The 18,582-nt window shown below is 44.7% G+C and overlaps 1 protein-coding gene across 3 annotated transcripts in view; it reads left to right on the top strand.

The window, feature by feature from the left end:
- FARP1 (FERM, ARH/RhoGEF and pleckstrin domain protein 1) overlaps positions 1–18,582 on the top strand; it is a 381,868-nt gene that overhangs the window by 284,645 nt on the left and 78,641 nt on the right. For 2 of the 3 annotated variants that reach the window (XR_010318171.1, XM_064269972.1), the window contains exons 11-13: positions 197–265; positions 2,908–2,983; positions 4,059–4,710. Coding sequence is in view for 2 of the 3 variants with exons in the window: in XM_064269972.1 (XP_064126042.1) it covers positions 197–265; positions 2,908–2,983; positions 4,059–4,710 (797 nt within the window). In the remaining variant the exon portion in view is untranslated. The remainder of the gene's footprint in view (positions 1–196; positions 266–2,907; positions 2,984–4,058; positions 4,711–18,582) is intronic. The other variant, XM_064269973.1, reaches the window with a different exon arrangement.

The following is an 18,582-nucleotide window of genomic DNA, read 5'->3' as shown; positions in this document are numbered from 1 at the left end:
CAAGAGATTGAATGGACACAAAAACACTGCGTCTCTCAGGATTGCTTTTATTTCTGGCCAGCTGAGGAAACCCATATTTTCCATTACAGAAGGGGGGCAGAATAAAAGATGGTGAAGTGTTTGTGTTTGTGTTTGTGTGTTTAAATGAGAATGCCTTGGTGTCTTCTCTTCCTTCCCTGCACGGTCTTCATGCTAGCGGTCGGACTCAGAAGCAGGTTCTCGACTACGTAAAAGAAGGAGGCCATAAGAAGGTGCAGTTTGAAAGGTAAGGGAAACGCAGATGCCATTTCTGACTTGACGAGAACCATGCTCTCCAGGTAACAAGCATTGCTGCTAAATATTCTTCACCCAGGCTCAGTAAGTTACCATTAGACAATAAGTTAGTATTAGACAGGAACACTGGGGCCCAGGGCACTGACTCAGGTGTAAGATGGGGCGTGAAGAACAGACTGAGAGAACCAGGTAAGGGCAGGAAGAGAGCTGGCAGACGGCAGGAATAGGAGAGCAACAGGAGATTACGTGAGGATCACTGTTGTGTTAGGTGCCGTTGAGTTGATTTTTGACTCATAGCAACCCCCTATGACAGAGTAGAGCCGCCCCTTAGGGTTTGCTAGGCTGTAGCCTTTAGGGGAGCAGATTGCCAGGTCTTTCTCCTGAAGAACCGCTAGGTGGGTTGGAACTGCCAACCTTTCGGTTAGCAGCTGAGCGCTTAACTGTTGGGCTGCCAGGGCTCCTCCGTGAGACAAGACACTGTAAAAACTTGCTTAGCAGTGAGTCGTTAAAATATTTTGGGATTTAAAATGAATGTATTTCTGTAGATTTTTTAATCAAATGAAGTTTGGAGAAGAAGAAACAAGATTTATTATTGCCGTTACTATTAGCAACAGCAGATACTGGTAGTTCTTACGAAGTGCTAGGCGCTGTTCAGGTGCTTCACACCAGTTACCTCACTGAGTCTTCACACCAGTGTGTGAGGTCCGGACTGCTTTATTCCCGTCTTAAAGCTGGAGACAGTAAAGCTCAGAGAGGCTGATTAGCCAGGGTCTCGTAGGCGGCTCCAGAGCCCACGCCTTAGCCCTGCTGTGTTGCCCACAGAGCGGAGGAGCCGAATGGAGGCAGTGAGATCCGGTGAGGTAGGAGAGTCCCAGAGACGCAAGCAAGAGTTCCTGTGTGCATTTTAAAAACTTTTTCTCTTTTCATTTTGATACATTTAAACATTATGATAAAGTACAGAGAATAATGCAACAAACACCCATATTTCTCCTACTTAGAATTACCTATTTTTACATAAATAACACAGTCCTTCTGTTTGCCAACCATGCCCTTTTCCCTGGGGAGGTATTTTCGTAATCACTTCTATGCCAATTTTTTTTTCACATGTTACTGTGAAAAAAAAAAAGAATCAGAAAGTGGGCATTACTTGTATAAAAAATATGGTAACAACTATTAAAAATTTTGAAATTTATTTCTTGGGTTTTTTTCTCTCTCTTATTTCTAGCTATTATTGCTATGGAAACCCTGGTGGCATAGTGGTTAAGTGCTATGGCTCCTAACCAAAAGGTCAGCAGTTCGAATCCACCAGGCACTCATGGGAAACCCTATGGGGTGGTTCTGCTCTGTCCTATAGGGTCGCTCTGACATATGGCTAAGAACCCCTTCAACAAAAAAGAAAAAGAGTAAAACAGTTGCCCTTGGGTTGATTCCGACTCATGACAGCCCCGTGGGTGTTGGGTTGATTCCGACTCATGACAGCCCCGTGGGTGTTGAGCAGAACGGTGCTCCGTAGGATTTTCAAGGCTGCGACCTTTCAGAAACAGGTCACCCGGCCTTTCTTCCAAGGCTCCTCTGGGTGGGTTTAAAGCACCAGCCTTTTGGTTAGTAGTTAAGCACTTACCTGATTGTACCACCCAGGGACTCCTCCTTGACCCTCAAGCCACCTTTATTTCCTTCTCCCATCTCCAGAAGGAACAGCTGGGAAATTTGAGCTGCTGCTTTTATTACACATGCATGAGTCCAAACCGTATGTGGAATTGATTTGGGTGTGTGCTTTTCCACGTTTGTATGCTGCACCATGCTGTGTTTAACTCCGCTCCTTGCTTGTTTAACCCTACCCTGTTTTTGAGATGCATTTTAAGTGTTTTCGTGGGCGATCAGCAATGAATCTTTTCAGTATCAAATAAGAAGTGCCCCAGTTCTCTTTCTAATTCAGAATGTGGATGCTCCAAGGCTTTTTTTCTGTATTAATTTGGAGGCTTTTGAAGAAAAACTGTACATACATCAGAATTTAATCTCTATATATTTATAGTTCCATGAGTTTGAGGGCCCAAAAATGTTCTAATGCTTGTTCAGTGGGGTGGAGAGTCAGTGGACCGAGGACGTAAAAAGATAAAAGAGGGGTCTTCATGATATTAAAGTCAGTTCCTTCTGCAACTGAGTCCATAAACTCACTAACTCATAGATTAGGCCTTTTCCTCTGAACTTCTAAAGAGTTAGCCAATTAGGGGTAATTAACATCTCTTATAGCCTTGAACTAGAAGATAATCACCCAAAATACGTGAATTGATTCCATATTGTTGGGTGGTAGCTTACAGCTTAGAGCATGGGAGGGCCAAGCCAACCTCTCTCTCTCCCCTCAACGACTTTTTAGTCATGACTGAATCATTAATGCTCCCTGAAGCAACCCTACCACTAGAACTGGAACGGGTTGTAGAGGACCCATCAAGGTTTACGTAACCCCTGAACCGTGCAGGTGTTATGAAAAGGGTGCCAGCAGGTCTGTTTCCAAGTAACATTTGTAAAATTTCCTTTGGGTGCCTTCGTTATCGAGGAAGGGCCTTATGCTGCTGAGATTTTTCATTAAAAAAACAAAAAGCACTCACACGAGCCGTCTTATGTTATTTCTCCCAGGAAACACAGCAGGATTCATTCCATCAGGAGCCTTGCGTCACAGCCCGCAGAGCCGAACTCAGAAGTGCCAAAACAAGTCAGTACTAGTGGTAAACTCTTACAACTCTGTTTTTCACAAAACTTCCGCTGCTGAACACTGTGGTTCACGGCATGCTTTCCGGCTCTCCATACCTCACTGTTGGCGGTGGGGGTCCCATGGTGCGCCCTGGCTTTGACCACACGTAGGTTTTGTGCTCTATGCCCATCGGCCTGGGTTCGGCAGGCCCTGGAGCGTGTCCAGTTCTGCAGCTGGCTTCCAACCGCAGTTCAGCTGGGTGTGAGCTAACCCAGCTTAGGGGGGAACCATCCACCAGAGCCGGCAGAGCCGAGCCCACTGTCCAGCCGAATGGCACCTGCTTTGCAGTGTACAGGTGTAGCTCCAGGTTGCCGCGGGCCAGAACCCTTCGCTGGCATGGAACCGGGCGGTGAGTTCCCCTGGCTGATGTGACAGGGCTTTGAGCACAGTTGGCAGTGAGAGATGTTCTCACTCTTGCTGTGAGGGTGGCGAGAGCTCGTTTTTCCTGGAGTTGGTTTCTGGGTGAGTTTTCAGGGTTTTCTCTAAGAGTGAAGAACTCCGCGGGGGAAGGACATGCAGAAGACTGTATTGTGTGAATCAAAAAAAAAAAAAAAAAAAAGTCCTTAACCTGTCCATTTTGCCCTTAGAAGTGTAAGTGAAGAAGTTTTGTGTCTTTTCTCTGGAATTTGTGTCAGCTTGTTCCTAGAGGCCTGTGATATTTCCCCCTCTCACTGACCACACTTGCTTTCAAAGCCGCCTTTGGACTAGAAGGGCTCTGTTGGTTCAGAGAAGCTTGTGAAACCCTGTATGAAATCGTGGGTCCCACAAAGCAGAGACCGTGCCCAGCCCGTGCTGCTGGGACCTGGTGTTCAACGAGTCCACACTGTGGAAGAACTTTTTGGATGATGACCAGATGCACTCATGGGGCGTGTGTGTTATCAGCTTGTGACCCAGCAGTCCTTTCAGCTGCTGCAGGCTCACGGAGATGTTTTTACATTAGACTCTGACTTCTCTCTTTTTTCCCATAGCTCTGGTCTGACCGTCTCCCTTCTCTCTTTTCTCTCTTCGTGCCTTCCTTTTCCCCCACCCCACCCAGTCTCCACAGAGCACTGGCCTTACCTATGGAGAAGGTGCTGAACTGCCAGGTGGCCAGAGCTGCCAGCAAGGAAGAGAACTGAAAGTTTCAGCTGAAGAGCCTGGGCCGCAACAAAGTCCTTCTCTGCAGAAGAGCCCACTGGGTAACAAGAAGGCAGATGGAGCCATCTTGGTGACAATGGAGGAAGAGGAGGAGGCCGTTAAGGATAGGAGCCAGCAGAGTAAACCTCAGCCCCTGCAGCCAAGCACAGGTCCAGCATCCAGGGCTGCTGGAGGCAGCAGCGCCTCTATCCCTTTCATTGACTGCAGTGATGTAGATAGCGAATACGATCTTCTCAGAGAACAAGTGTCCCAGTCACGGTCCCAAACAAATGACAATTATGAGGGTGATTTGACTAGTGGTGTGTATCTGTTCTCCAGGGATGAGAGGCAGATAGAGGCTAGGCATAGGGCTTCCCTTCATTCTGTAAAGTCCTCCCGGCCTCCCTCCAGAGAATTCATTGATGACGATTCAGCAGACATAACCTTTGATATCAGTGGGAGCCCGAGACTCCCAAGACATAGCTCTCTGATAGATGAAATGTTTAGGGGCTCAGGTGATCACAGCCCGCTGGCCACCCCGTTGTCTCCCAGCAGCAGAAGCTCAAGTCCAGGTATGAGCTGGGACAGGACGGGGTCTCAAGGGTATGTCTCTGAAAATGAACATGATGGTAGAGAGAAAGGTACAGGAGAAGATGCACTCCCAAAGCGGGGCCCTCATGAAAACTGTTCCCCTCTCTTGCAAAGGCCATACTTGCGGAACCTTCCTAATAGATATAATAAGTCAGAGACAGATCCGCTCATCCTTAGCCAGGTTGCGTCAACCCTGGAGGAAATAGATAAGCTGGATGGCCATGGAAAGGGAGGACTGGTCAACACGGCTGCTTCAGGACGTAAACTGCTGGCTAATGGCTCCCCTCTCATGGGATCGACCTCTAAGATCCCCATCACGCAGCCAGTGTGTGCTAGCATCATGGGGGACCACCAACTGGCTCCCCTACAGATGACCGAGGGCTTCACGAGCAGTGAGAGTGAATCCAGCGATTCAGACCCCGAGCTGGTGAATTCTTCCAGCCAGCCCCTGGTGTTTGGTAACCCAGCAGTGCTGAGCTCTCCTTCCACACCCCGAAGTCAGAAGCCCACGGGTGGCCTGCATTTGCGGGAGGAGCGGGAGGAGGAGGAATGAGGAGGCTAGGAGGTCCAGAGTCCAGGGTTTCAGTGGAGATCATCAGTTCTAATGGCTCGCTGATTTTTAATCAATAATTCTTAGAGGAAGTTTTGGACAGGTACGTGTTTAGTTAGGGTATGCTACCTTCTGAAATCTTTTAAGAAAAGTAAAACTTCGCACAGTGACTTGCTTCCCCCCACAACCCCAGAAAAAAGGTGGACAAGATAATAAGCAAGTCAACAAGTTATCAGGAGCTTGCATATCTTACTGGGTGAAGGGTGGGAAGAAACGATGATGACTCTGGTCATGTATACGGTGTGTTATATCTATGTGGACATTTTCCTTGTTGTTTAGTTGTGCATGCAGATCACCGTCCTGTTGTTTGAATGTTGGGACCAAAGTGTCATTGAGACCACATAAAAGGTGTTGATTTTACTTTCTCCCCCTTCTTTAAAAGAAGGGCTTGGTCTCCCTGCCTCATAAAGTGAGGAATTAACAAAATTCACGGATAAATGTAAGCTTACTGCTAGTTGAGATCAAGTGTTGGTGAAATCTTAGTCAAGAATAATGAGTACTTGAATGGGGTGTGTTTAGGGTTATTTCTCCCTTCCAGACTTCATATGAAATGCTGTGAAGGTCGTCAAGCCTTCCGAACTGGAACTTAAATGGGTTTGCATGGGTGAATCAAATTGTTCTGTTTTCAGAAATCCTAACTCTGGCCCTCAGAATCCCTTGGTGAAACACAAGTGCTGCTGAGTGACAAGGAAGGGAACAATCCTACCATGCAGCAGGCACCGTTGTCACCAGGAGGTCAGCAAACTAAGTGCCTGTCTTTGAATCATGCACAATATAGAGAAGGACCCATTTCCAGTCTTGTTGTCCTTGGAGGGTTTAGATGCACACGTTTACTGCTCACACTCTTGTGAACTGTGTACACTTTTGGGAACAATGACTTCTGGATGTTTCTCTGAGCAAGCAGGACAAAAGGAAGCATAAGTAGTAACTGGTTTGACTTCTTTTTAAATCTTGCTCGCCTATGCCAGTGCCTTCCACTCGGCATTCCCATGTTTTAGATTAAAGAGCCTGGTTTTTACTTGCAGCCTTTCTCAACCGTAGCTGCACATTGCATCACCTGGGACATTTTTTCAACAGTGATGCCAGAGCTCTGACCCCAGAGATTTTGATAGAATCGGTTTAGGGTGCACTTAAGCTCCCAGATGATTCTAACAGGCAGCGCAGCCAGGCTCACTTCTCTGCCAGACCTCCCTGCCTTCTAGGATCTAGTGGGCTGTGTTGACAGTGTTAGCTAAATGAGTGGTTTGCTTGCAGAGTAAGAAAAGCATCACAAAGGAAATGCTTTTCTTATTGTTTGTTGTTTGGTACTTTGCAGTCTTTGGTACTTTTTAAGATAAATTGTATAGTAAAATTTGTAGACCTTAAGTACCTACAAAATTATTGACAAGAGTTTTAACTATGGTATATCCCTGACATGCCGCCATGCCAATGGCCTTACGAGGCTCATCCTATGACTTTCTCACGGGGAATACCAAGCCTGTGTAGGGAACTGAGTAGAATTTGGCAGCAGTACGTCACAAATACAAGTATTGACTGACCTTGTGACTCACCAAGGATTCTCTGTCCACGTGAATGTCGATAAGTCTGTTTTAAAGATTGTGAAGACTTAATCCATTTTCATACAAACTTTTTTATGACACTTACCTAATGACTTGATTCAGTGCATGATTGATGAATCAAACTGATTATTGACCAGTCAGGAAGATGTTCACTGAAGTAGTCTATTAGAGGCTTGCTGTAGATTTACTTATTTAACATAATCATCGGATTTTAAAATTCTAAGGGGCCTTAGAGATCATCCAGCGCAATCCTTTATTTTATGGGTGAGGAGACTTGGTCAGGGAAGGCTAAGGGATTTCACACAGTCGTGCAGCCACTGCACGACAAAGCTGGAACCAGAACCCTGGTCTCCAGACTCTAGCTTCTACACTGTGTGACATCTTGGAGCAGAAGGGCCTTTGTGATTCCATATCCTGATTTTGGAGAGTCTTGTGGATTAATAATAATCAGATTTGGGGACCAAGAACCATGTAGACTTTACTTAGGCAATCACAAATCCGTAGTAGGTGGTGTGAACCACCGCTTTTTGTATAGTGGAATTTTTGCGGTTATAACACGTGTTTGCATATTCTCTTTGGGACTTATATGTGAAATTGCTTTGCTGTATAAAAATTTAGTCAAATGTGAGTTAAGCAGAGTCATTTTGGAATCCTGTGGTTCATTTGTGTAGGTAGTTGGTTCCAACAGGTTTTCCTTTTGCCTCTGATTTTATGGTAGTCTGATAATGAAATATGAACAATATGAATGAACAGTAGTTGTTAACTTGCCTATCATATGATGCAAATCATCAAATGAAAACCTCTAAAGCAAAACGTACTGCAATAATAATTTTGCTTTGCTTTTTCCTAAAGAAGCGATCTCATCTGAAGTGTTTGAAAAGACTGGAGGTGTACTTATCTCTATATTGACAAGATTAATCACTTTTATGGTTGCTCATGGGGTTTTTCTCACTGGTTTTGTACCCATCAGGCAGCTCAATCTCTCTTTCTTGGCCACTGTTTATGAAAGCAGTAGTCCTGATGCAATTAATAGTGCTTAAGTGGTGGCGTAGTAGTTAAGTGCTACAGCTGCTCACCAAAGGGTCGGCAGTTCGAATCTGCCAGGCATTCTTTGGAAACTCTATGGGGCAGTTCTACTCTGTCCTATAGGGGCGCTATGAGTCAGAATCGACTCAATGGCACTGGGTTTGGTTTTTTTGGTTTGGTAAGATAGAGGAGGTATAGTTTGCTTAGGGGCACCTGGGTGGGGCAGACAGTTAACACTCAGCTGTTAACTGAAAGGTTGGAGTTTCAGGTCCACCCAGAAGCACTCTGGAGAAAGGCCTGGAGATCTACTTTGAAAACTCAGCCATTGGAAACCCTGTGGTGCACAGTTCTACTCTGACACACATGGGGTCAACATGAGTCAGAATTGACTACTCGACAGCCACCGGTAACGGGTGTACTTTGTTCAAAAGTCACATATCCTGATGTGCAGAGAATATTCACTGTTGCCTCCCAGGGAGCTTGATTCCAGAAGATGGGTCAGAGAGTAAACTACTTAAGCATTCTTTGAGCCTGGTGGAGCAAGTTTGCCAAGTGTGGTGCAGAGCTCAGGAAAAGCCACAGCCTCTGCCCTTCCACCTTCCATGTTCTGGGACTTTTGCAAGACTCCCGTCCCCAAGTCTTCCTGGGCCTCTGAAGCTTCACTGCGGCCTAAGAAGGGCACGCAGGTGCATAAAGCTGAAGTAAGATTAGGGGGAAGAACAGTTGGGGGTGGGTGTGAGTAATAGGTAGCAGAGACTAGAGACCTATAAATTTATTCATATTTCCAAAGTGGCTTCTCAAGACCTGTCACCCAGCCTTTCTAAGGCAACAGCTACTGTAAAGGCCGCCTGAATCAGCAAGGAAGACAGACCTGCAGATAACAGGATTTTTGTGGCTGGTCAGTGGGATGATATCTTAAGGTCATGGGTGTACGACAAAAGCCACATCTAGAAACAGAAATCTTGAAGCCGCTCGGGGCTACTAAAGGGCCTCCTGGCATTAATATATCTTTCCTCTGCTGGGTATTATTTCAAAATATGTAAACTGTAGACTCTTGTTGTTGCTTTTGCTGCTGCTTTTTAAGGACAAAGTAGGAACCCAGGAAATTCTTTTAGCATGAAGAAATTCATTTAATGAGCTCCAGAGCTTAAAATGAGTTGCTTCAGCTCCTTTGACAGCCATCTGTATGCCATTGACAATATTTTATTAGACAGGCATTTAATTAAAGGAAGTCTGTGGGCCAGATTTCTTTTCTACATATGGGATTCATATGGGGAATTTCTCACAAATTTATCGTACCAAATTGGGCTACATGACCTGCTCTTAAAATGTGAATAATGTCCAATTTTATTGTCAAGAACTTCTTTGAAGATTCAAACCAAGTAATACTAAAAAAGCAGGACTTGCAAAACTAAAAAAAAAAAACAGCCTGAGCCTCTTGAAGTTTTCACCAAGTGTACAAAATCCGGCCTGCTCTGAATTTGAATCAAACTTGACTTGCCTATTAGTCCTGGCATCATTTTGATCAGGTCGTCAAGCAATTTCTAAAGGAAGAAAAAAAAGTGTCATTTTAAATGTAGTTAAAACTTAATGTAGATAAATCACCTTTTCTATCTACAATCAACATTCGTATGCCTTTAATCAGTAAAACAATACCGATATTTCAATACAAATAGGCTTGGGGGAGTGGTTGCCATTAGCCGGTAATTGGGTTACAGGTAGATCCCAGCCTTAAATTAAGAAATCTGTGACTTCTGTAACCATCAGTGTTCTTTTGAGTGTGTTTTGTTCTGTCTTGATCCCTCCTGTGGCCATGTTCAGATTAGCCAGGATTTTGTTAAGAGCCTCAGGGCTGCCTTCCCAGGAAAGGTGTTTTCTCTGGACCTTCGGGTTGTCATCTCAGCGTCCAGCCTCTGAGAGTCTTGAGCTTAGCTCCTCCTAGTATGGCTTTCCTCTAGTTCCATGGCATCAGCCGATTTTCATTGCTGCTAAACTTCACAAATCAGACTGCAGTCCCTGTAACAGAGCTGGTTTCTTTGAACCTTAAAGAGGTGAACATTCAGAATAAGCCATTGCTGGTAGCTCTCCACTGAGTTTCCCGTCCAGCGTTGTTAGCCAGGTCCATGGGAACACATGCAGGAAAAAGGACAGTTGAGTGAGCTTCTGTGAGCAGTAAGTGATTAAAGAAATTTGCTCTGGCTTCTTTAAAGAATTTACTGGTGGTGCTTTTTCCTTGTTAGTCCAATTTCATGTGTTTCTGTTTAATTGAGTGAAACTTAATACAGGGAAAGGAAACAGGGCCTCTGGTGAGTGTTGTGCATACCCCTAACACCAGTTGCTGGCGTTTAATGTGAAGCCATGACTTTTAGACCAAAATTAGGATGCTGCTTAATCTAGCGGTTCCCTTATTACCACCAATAACAGTAATGAAAAGCAAAAATCCCTCCATGTGATGATTTGGCCTCGAGTTGCAGGCATCAAAGACCAAAATGTGGCCTGGCTGCCACCTGTCTGGATACATAAAAAGGGCTGCTTGTTGTTTCCTTGAATAACCTCGAGAGAGATTTCTGAGCGTTCCCCTATGAACAGAGGTGGTAAGTCAAGTGCTGGTTTGTACGCCATAGATATGTTTGGGTGGAAGGGGATGGAGTCTTGTTATGAAGAAAGGCCTCGCTTCGTAAAATAAACGGCATAGCCCTGCAAAGAAACCTAGTTGAAATCTCTGGCCCAAGAAACTTTTTTTTCCCCAATGAAAGCAATTAAACACCCTGGTGGAAGTTAGGAAGAATTAGGAAATCTTTCTTTTAAAGCTTTAAAAATTAAACAGATCCTGGTTTGTTCGGGATGATTTCCATGTGGATAGGCTAAGGCGCAAACATCACAGCTTAGCCCTGCACGCTGAGCCGGCGGTATCTCTTTGGTCTCTGGTGTGGGGCTGTGGAGGGCAGTTTGTTTGCTTCTTAGTGGAGGGTCTAGACCTGGTTACTCTGCTGTGCCTTGGGGTGGAGATTCTAGACCTGGTTACTCTGCTGTGCCTTGGGGTGGGTTTATAGCTGAAAGTAGGGAGGATTAGCCGTGAGTTGTTGCCCAGGGTATCTGAAGGACTTGCGTAGTTCAGGCAAGCGCTCTGAGGGCAGTCATGGACAGTGGTACTGGGTGATACTTGATTCTGCTGCTAGGTTCAGTCTAGAGACTTCTGAAAGCCCAGGAGTAGTTGGAAATCTATGAAAAATGCAAAAGAACCTAAACCAAGGGCACTAAGGAGGGGAGAAAAGACCACCTGTGTGTGTTTATAGACTGGAAACATTTTACAGTGATAAACTTTAGAGTAGGAGGCAGAGGTGGTACATGGAGTATTTAGATAGTAAACCCAAAACCAAACCCAGTGCTGTCGAGTCGATTCTAACTCACAGCGACCCTATAGGACAGAGTAGAACTGCCCCATAGAGTTTTCAAGGAGTGCCTGGGAGATTCGAACTGCCGACCCTTTGGTGAGTAACCGTAGCAGTTAACCACTACGTCACCAGGGTTTCCGTTTAGACGGTAGTTCTTACAAATTCCCCAAATGGCACAAACAGGTAAACCCTTGTGTACTAGCTGAAAGGTTGGTGGTTCTCAACCCACCCAGAGGGGCCTCAGAAGAAAGGCCTGGTGATCTTTTGTCAAAAGGTCACTGCCAAGAAAACCCTATGGAGCAGTTCTGCTCTGCACACATGGGGGCGCCATAAGTCGGAATTGACTCAGCAACTGGTTTTGGGTGTTTTTTTTTTTTTTTTTCTTTCTTTCTTTTTCTATGAATCTGGATTTTTAACTGGCTCCAAAGGAGGAAAAAGTAGAAAAGTCATTTTGGAGCCAGCATGGCGTGGTGATGGACCTGTCGTTACGCACAAGCTTTCTGGCTCATGAGGTTGGGCTAGCAACTCTTTTTTCCAGGACCTCAGAGTTCCTTTGTAAGAAATAAAGCATTTGTCACCCTGCCTGCAGTGATTTATAGGAAGACCAAAGACAGATCTTCCATAGTTGAGAACTCACACCTGCTGCTTTCACCATAAAGCACTTAAAATGGCTGATGGGCTAAATCCCTGACCTTCACCCCTTTCTGCCTAGAAAGTTGATGTGAAAACCCAGCTAACCAAATTTCACAAGCTTGGCCTAAATGATTAATTCGGTTCCCATCTGTTCTCTCTGTGTGTACATTTAATACTATAGAGAATATATTTTATTAAAAATATCTAATGCACCAAATTAATTTTAAAGTAGAAAAGGCTGAGGACTTCATTCTCATTTTTGTCATTTGTTTAATAAATTTGAGAAAATGTTTTTCTGTTGTTCCATTGTATGCACTGTGTTGTTGGCATGTACCTACCTGGGAGAAAGTGCTTCTTTCCCCGTGTTCTGTCTTTATCCTCAAAGCATGGTATCTCCCTGCCCTGCATTGGTGCACCATTGTCTGATGTCTTTTTTTTTTTTTTTTTTTTAAAACACTGCTGAATACACGTTTGTACTCAAAATACCTGTTTCCTCTAGAATACAGTAATCCTGCTCACTAAACAGCAAGCTTTTACTCAGAAGCATCCTGGGTGGTCAGTTTGGACCCTATTTCACTAAGGGTGGGGAAGTAGAAGGTGAATGGAAGGATTTACCTTTCTGATGGAGTCCCCGGGGGTGCAAACTGTTAATGCACTCAGCTGCTACCCGAAAGGTTGGGTGTTCCAGTCAACCCAGAGACTCCTCAGGAGAAAGACCTGATGATGTACTTCTGAAAAAAAATCAGCCACTGAAAACCCTACAGAGCACAGTTTTGCTCTCCAACATACATGGGGTCACTATGAGTCGGAGTTGACTCACCAGCCTCTGGTAACCTTTCTGATTTCCTCTTGGAGTGAGGCCTGCCCTTTGTACTTTGGGCAGGGTGATGGGGAGGTGGTCTTTGGAAGCAAGCAGGATCACTGTAATGGGGGGAAAGGTCTCACTGAAACAGAAAGCATCTGTGGCCGTGGCTTACATAGGGTTGCCTAGACAGCCACTGAAGGATTTGGCTTCATCTTTTGAACGCGAAGACCTCTCTCAACGGAGGCTAGAAAACTCCACAGAGATCATGTCTATCAGAAGATTTAGCTGTATGTGGGCTTCATTTGGGGAGGGGAGACCTGTGGGCTGCAGGATAAACCTCACCTCGCTGAGCCCCGATTGGCTTCTCATGGCCAATACTAGCTGTTCATAGTTTTGGTGTGTACCCAAAATGGAGGCTGTCACAGATACTGTCTGGTTTCGTCTCTCCACTGCCTGAGGGTGCTGTGTCTCAGTAAAGCATGGATTAACGCCATGGGAAAGACTGCTGACATCTGCAATAACAAGGAGTTGGTGATTTCTTTAAGCATGGAAAGCCATGCTCCTGGAACAGTGTATGCATGATATTACTATCTCTTGTTAACCTAAACTGAAGAGGCTTTCACTTGTCCTAACAGGTATCTTGCTGTAAACACTGTCAGTGGTTTAACCGTTCAGTCCCCTGATGGCTGGAGCTTTGTCCAGAGTACAAGATGATATTTTTCATTGGTACGAAGCACTATGTTCCCCAACCCAAATACTGTCACCACCACCACCATATTCAGGCAAAGGACGCCTCTCCTTTGTCTTTTTCCCGTGCGTAAGAAGAAGCTAGCGCATTCACTGTCATTTCTACATGAGCGGCCTTTCTCTGTCCTTTTCTCCAAGTTGCATTGTGGTTGCTTTTCTGAATAGCTTGGTGATGAACTGCTGGGTTGGTGGTGAGCTGCCTGTAACACTTCTTAAAGGAGCTTGGTCTGAGAAGCACATGTACGTTATCCGCAGCACCTTAAGTTAACCAGAAGAGGACAACACCGCTCACGTGGGTAATCCTATATATAACCTGGTCTTACTTGTGGAACCTTGTAATTTCAATAAAATACTGCCAGCTTTTGTCACATGTCCCATTCAGGGGCGGGAGTGACCCAACTTAGCTATCATACTATAGTGTATCCTGCCCATTCAGGAGACCACCCTTCATTTAACATAATACTGATCTTCTTTGCTAACTGGCTTTCAAGTGCAGGTAATCTCTAGAGGATTTCATTGTGTTCTGTTTTAGAGAGAGAGTTTGGATTTAAAGAGGCCTTTTTTTTAAAAGATAGAAGCCCACTGCTGTAATGTATTCCCTCCGGCTGCCTTTCGAGCGCACCCCTTTGGAGCGCACCGTAGCTTAGGTACCAAGAGGTAAAACGCTGTTTTTAGAACCAAGTAACAGGAGACAAACAATGATACATGAGGGGCATGTGGAAGCTTGCAGAACAAGTAATTTGGTGGATAGTATATAAAAAAAGAAAGCATAGATATTTTAAAAATAACCTTTATATTTCAAAAAGGGGAACGGAGAAAGCAGTCGATATCCTCGTTTTCACCAGTACCCTCAAACACTTAAATATGTAACAGTCCTACTGTCCTCAAACATTTAAACATGTAACTGTCCTACTGCGAGTTACTGTTTTAAAAGTTATTGTCAGGTTCTCTACTCCCATGCGGAGCAGGAAGAATAACACTCACCTGATTTTAAAATGGAATTGACCCTATTCATTGACCAGTTTAAAATGCAGTAAAGATAACTAAATTTTAGAAAATACCATTTTCATTACTCGAAGAATAGATTAGAAAGTTCTCATTCACCAGAATTTTGTCGGTTTTTAAACCTTTAAAAATCTGGGGAAGTAGCTAGTTAGTATGCACCTATGTGCAGTCCCAGAGAGGGGGAAAGAAAAGCAAGCATGTGGCTGGGTGATCACAAACTCTTCCTCACGCGTTTCAGTGCCTCTGATGAAGAGCTGGTCACGGAGGCTGCAGCCTGGGTGATGGTACAGATCCAGCTCCTCCAGGGCAGCCGGGCGGGAAGACTCAGGAATGGACTTGAAATTAAAAAGATAGAGACGCTAAACCAGTTTCTGGGCTGGGCGATAAATTCAAGTCCATAAATATAGCTCTACTAATTTGAAGTTCCATAATTGTTTGTGCCACAAGAATGTATACATTTGAGATGATTTTAAAAAGCAATTATCAGAAATGCTTCCCTTGAGAGCAGTATTAGTGAAGGCATTTCCAGCTCGGGGACGTAATCTCAACCCTCCTATTACAGATTGGGGAAAGGAGAAGGTGCTGTGCAACGGTTGGGAAGAGGTGAAGCTTTGGAGAGTTATTAGCCCAGAATGTAACTGAATGCCTAAAAAAAAAAAACAGTTTTTGAAATCAGAAAAATAATTAAAAAAAATAGAAGCTTCCAGACTTTCAGGGTAGAACTAATCTTTTTCTAATCTCTATAAACTTTTTTCTGTCTTTCGCCTTAATGCCCAGGTGCTTTTTCAAAAGGTCGTCTAAAATTATGTATCTAGAGTCCCTTGACAAAAAAAATTACTTTGTGTCAATAAGGTCCCTGAGTGGTGCAAACTGTTTGCAGTTGGCTACCAACCAAAAGGTTGGCGATTTGAACCCACCCAGGAGTGCTGTGGAAGAAAGGCCCAACAATCTGCTTCCGTGTAAGAGTACAGCCCAGAGAACCCTATAGAGCAGTTCTACTCTGTAACACATGGGGTCGCCATAAGTCGACCATAAGTCGGATTTGGCCCAACAGCAGTAGATTTGGATTTTTTAAATTTGGCATAAAGAGGAAAATGATAAAAATACCAGGGCATTGTAAGTTCATTGAGTAGCCAAGAACCTGAGTCACGGTTTCCTCTCCTGATTGACCCAGGGCTGTGCCTTCAAAGCAGGTGACAGACTTCGCGTTACAAATCAAGGGGCTCATTTATCTGACAACAAAACCGCGTTTGTTTGCTTTTTTGTAAAATGGACTACTTTCGTGAAAATTGGTTCCATGTTCTATAATGCTGTGCCCTTGGACACTGCCTTTCCTTAGATACAGCTCTTGACACTTCCCTGACGGCAGGCCCTGCATAGAAGCCAGCTGTATGCACTGTGTAGCCTCAGCCTCTGGCTCAGAGTCGAAGAGAGTTTTAATTAACTCACCAAGCTGCTGAGTCCTACTAATGACTCTGTCAGCACGTTCGTTGATTGCTGAACAGTAAATGAGCTACGTCTTTCTCTTTGGACCACGAAAGCTATTGATAGTTATTTTCAAAACTCCCAGCAGTTTTCTCTTGTAAGGGGGAGAGGGTGTTTATCTTCCAGGGACGAAGTTCAAATTAGCAAAATTTGAACTTGCGGTTTCAGACTTTTCCTTTACTTAGAATTGCTGATAGACTTCTGGGCCACACTTGTTGATATTTATTGATTTATTGTTTCTACTGTTTAAATACATCCATTGCCCTTCCTTTCTTAGGCCTTTGTATATACATAAAGCCAGCTTAGGTAGCCTCTTGGGACAAGGAAATTGGTTGTCCCCCACGCCTGTGTGTTCCACGCCTGTGTGTTGTACTGACAAAGCAGACGGTTACACATTTTTGTGATCTTTAGACCACGTGAGTGAAGTCCCCAGGCTTTCACCCAACAACCTGTGGGCTGCCCTGTGCCTTCCCGTGTCTTACACAGGTTGTCATGAACTTCTCTTTCCCTGTTCCCTTTTCTGAATTCTGTCTCTGATTGAGTCAAATGGGGAGTCTGCCGAATTGAAATTTCTCTCTCCTCGAAAGGCACCCTGCCTTCATTCGGTCTCTCAGCCTGCTCAGCCCCCACGTACACAGTGTACCGGGCGGGGTTCAGCAAGGGCAGTGGCTCGGAACCTTCCGTGGGTGGTAGTGGTTGTACTTGAGGGTGCTCGCCATTGTTGGCTCCCTCGTAAAGTGGCTGTTTGTTTTTTCTCTGTTGCTGGGTGCCGTCCAGTGCCTGATTGCTACCATGTCCCCACATCCTACCGCCCCCTTCTAGCTAGCCTTCTAACTGGTTTTTGTTCCTGCCTCCACCTCTTTCCATGATGAGGTAAACGGTTTTTCTGTTCCAAGTCACTGCAAATTCAAGGTCCGTGAGGTGAACGGTTTTTCTGTTCCAAGTCACTGCAAATTCAAGGCCCGGTGTGCTATCGCTTGTCACTGCCTCCATGAACTCAGGCGCAGTGTGAGGGCTGAAGGTAAGCCCCCGAGTTGGCCAGGTTATGGTGGACAAATAAGAAAAAGTAACTCTAAACCAGCAACTCACAAACGCATGAAATGTTTTGCTCTCTAGACACACTGTCAGGATTTCTCTTTTCTGATTCCTATTTATAGTGATAACATTTATCTTTTTGTGATTTTTTTTTAAGAGTAGTGCAGTACTTTGAAACACCTGGAGTTGTAACTGTCTTCACTTTCTATTTTGACAGGTTCCAAGTCTTTCAAAACTATTGTATCAGCTGTGTACTAGTGTCAATAAAATTGACATTTGTGAAGCAATTTCTGGCCTTTTTCTCCGGCTTCTACTGGGTTTGGTGGTGTGTGGGGTGATGGGTCTTTGACTAACATTAGGTCTTCATTCCACTGAAACATTCCCAGATTTTTGAAGCAGAAACTTCTTAAGTCTGCCTTTTTCTCCCATTTTCTAATCCTGTTATTCAAGGATCATTGTACTGACCCGTGGGCAATGGGCAGGACGTCTTTCTGCTGTTTTTCTGGGTGTGATGGCCTTTCCCACCTGCGGCGATGACACAGCTAGCTCAGGTTACCAATGGACTGGGATGGGAGGTGAGGCGGGGGGAGTTTCTCTGTAGTTCGTTCATACTGGGATCAAATCCACGACCTGCACTTCAGCATCTCCATTCTAGGCTGTGTTACTTTGTCATTTCAAAGTGGGTATTAATGGATCCAGAGGGAGAGAATAAGTGTCAGGGAAATGGAGGCACACCTGAGAACTGCGCTCACCTTCCTCGTGGAGACCCTTCACCGCGTGTCGGGGAGCGGTGGGGCTGAAATTGCGTATTGAACAGCACAGACAGCATTTACATTGTCTTGTCTCTAACATGATGACAGACAGGACCAAAAGTTACTTTCGCTTTGTTTACCCAGTTCTAGCAAATCTGCTTTCAAATGAAAAAATGGCTGTATTAGGGAAAAACAAAGCTAGGTCAGAAGTGGTTTTTGGAACGTCCCACTTAGCATCAGGGAGTGCAGGTAGACAGTTGCAAAGTTACACAGGTGAAAGTGTTTTTTACGCAACTCCTCTACCTCGCCTGACTCGGGACGGGTAATACAGACGTTTCCGTGTTATTTAGTATGTGGTCCTTTTCAGAGGAATAATTAATTACCTGTCACTTTATGGGAATTGTGATAATGTAACGACCTCGAGCTTTGCATTTTTAAATGATCATCTTTGCATGTAAATGTGATACTCAGTTTCTGTCCCAAACAGTGAGAGAGACGTGGAGTGACGTCACCAGGTATAACAAGCTTGCCTCTGTTCTTTGTAGAAGGGGGACTTTGTTGCCTGACCTTCCTGTTAGCTGTCACCCCGTGTTACATGACATAGCGCGTCCTAGGTGCCCCAGTCGTTTAGATTCCTTTTAGTCTAGTTTCATTTTCCCTGTGTCGCCTTGTAATGTAGACACTGTGTCTTTCCTGAGTAATTCTTAGACGCAGAGGCAGTCATTAGGGGGTGAAAATACTATTTTGGGGGACATTATACTTTTAAACTATTGTAATTGTGCTCCAGGCAGAGCTCTGTAC

The sequence above is a fragment of the Loxodonta africana genome, chromosome 17 (genome assembly GCF_030014295.1).
Source record: "Loxodonta africana isolate mLoxAfr1 chromosome 17, mLoxAfr1.hap2, whole genome shotgun sequence".
NCBI classification, from domain to species: Eukaryota; Metazoa; Chordata; class Mammalia; order Proboscidea; family Elephantidae; genus Loxodonta; species Loxodonta africana.
Note: the sequence above shows the minus strand (reverse complement) of the source record. Positions and strands in the feature narration are given on the sequence as shown.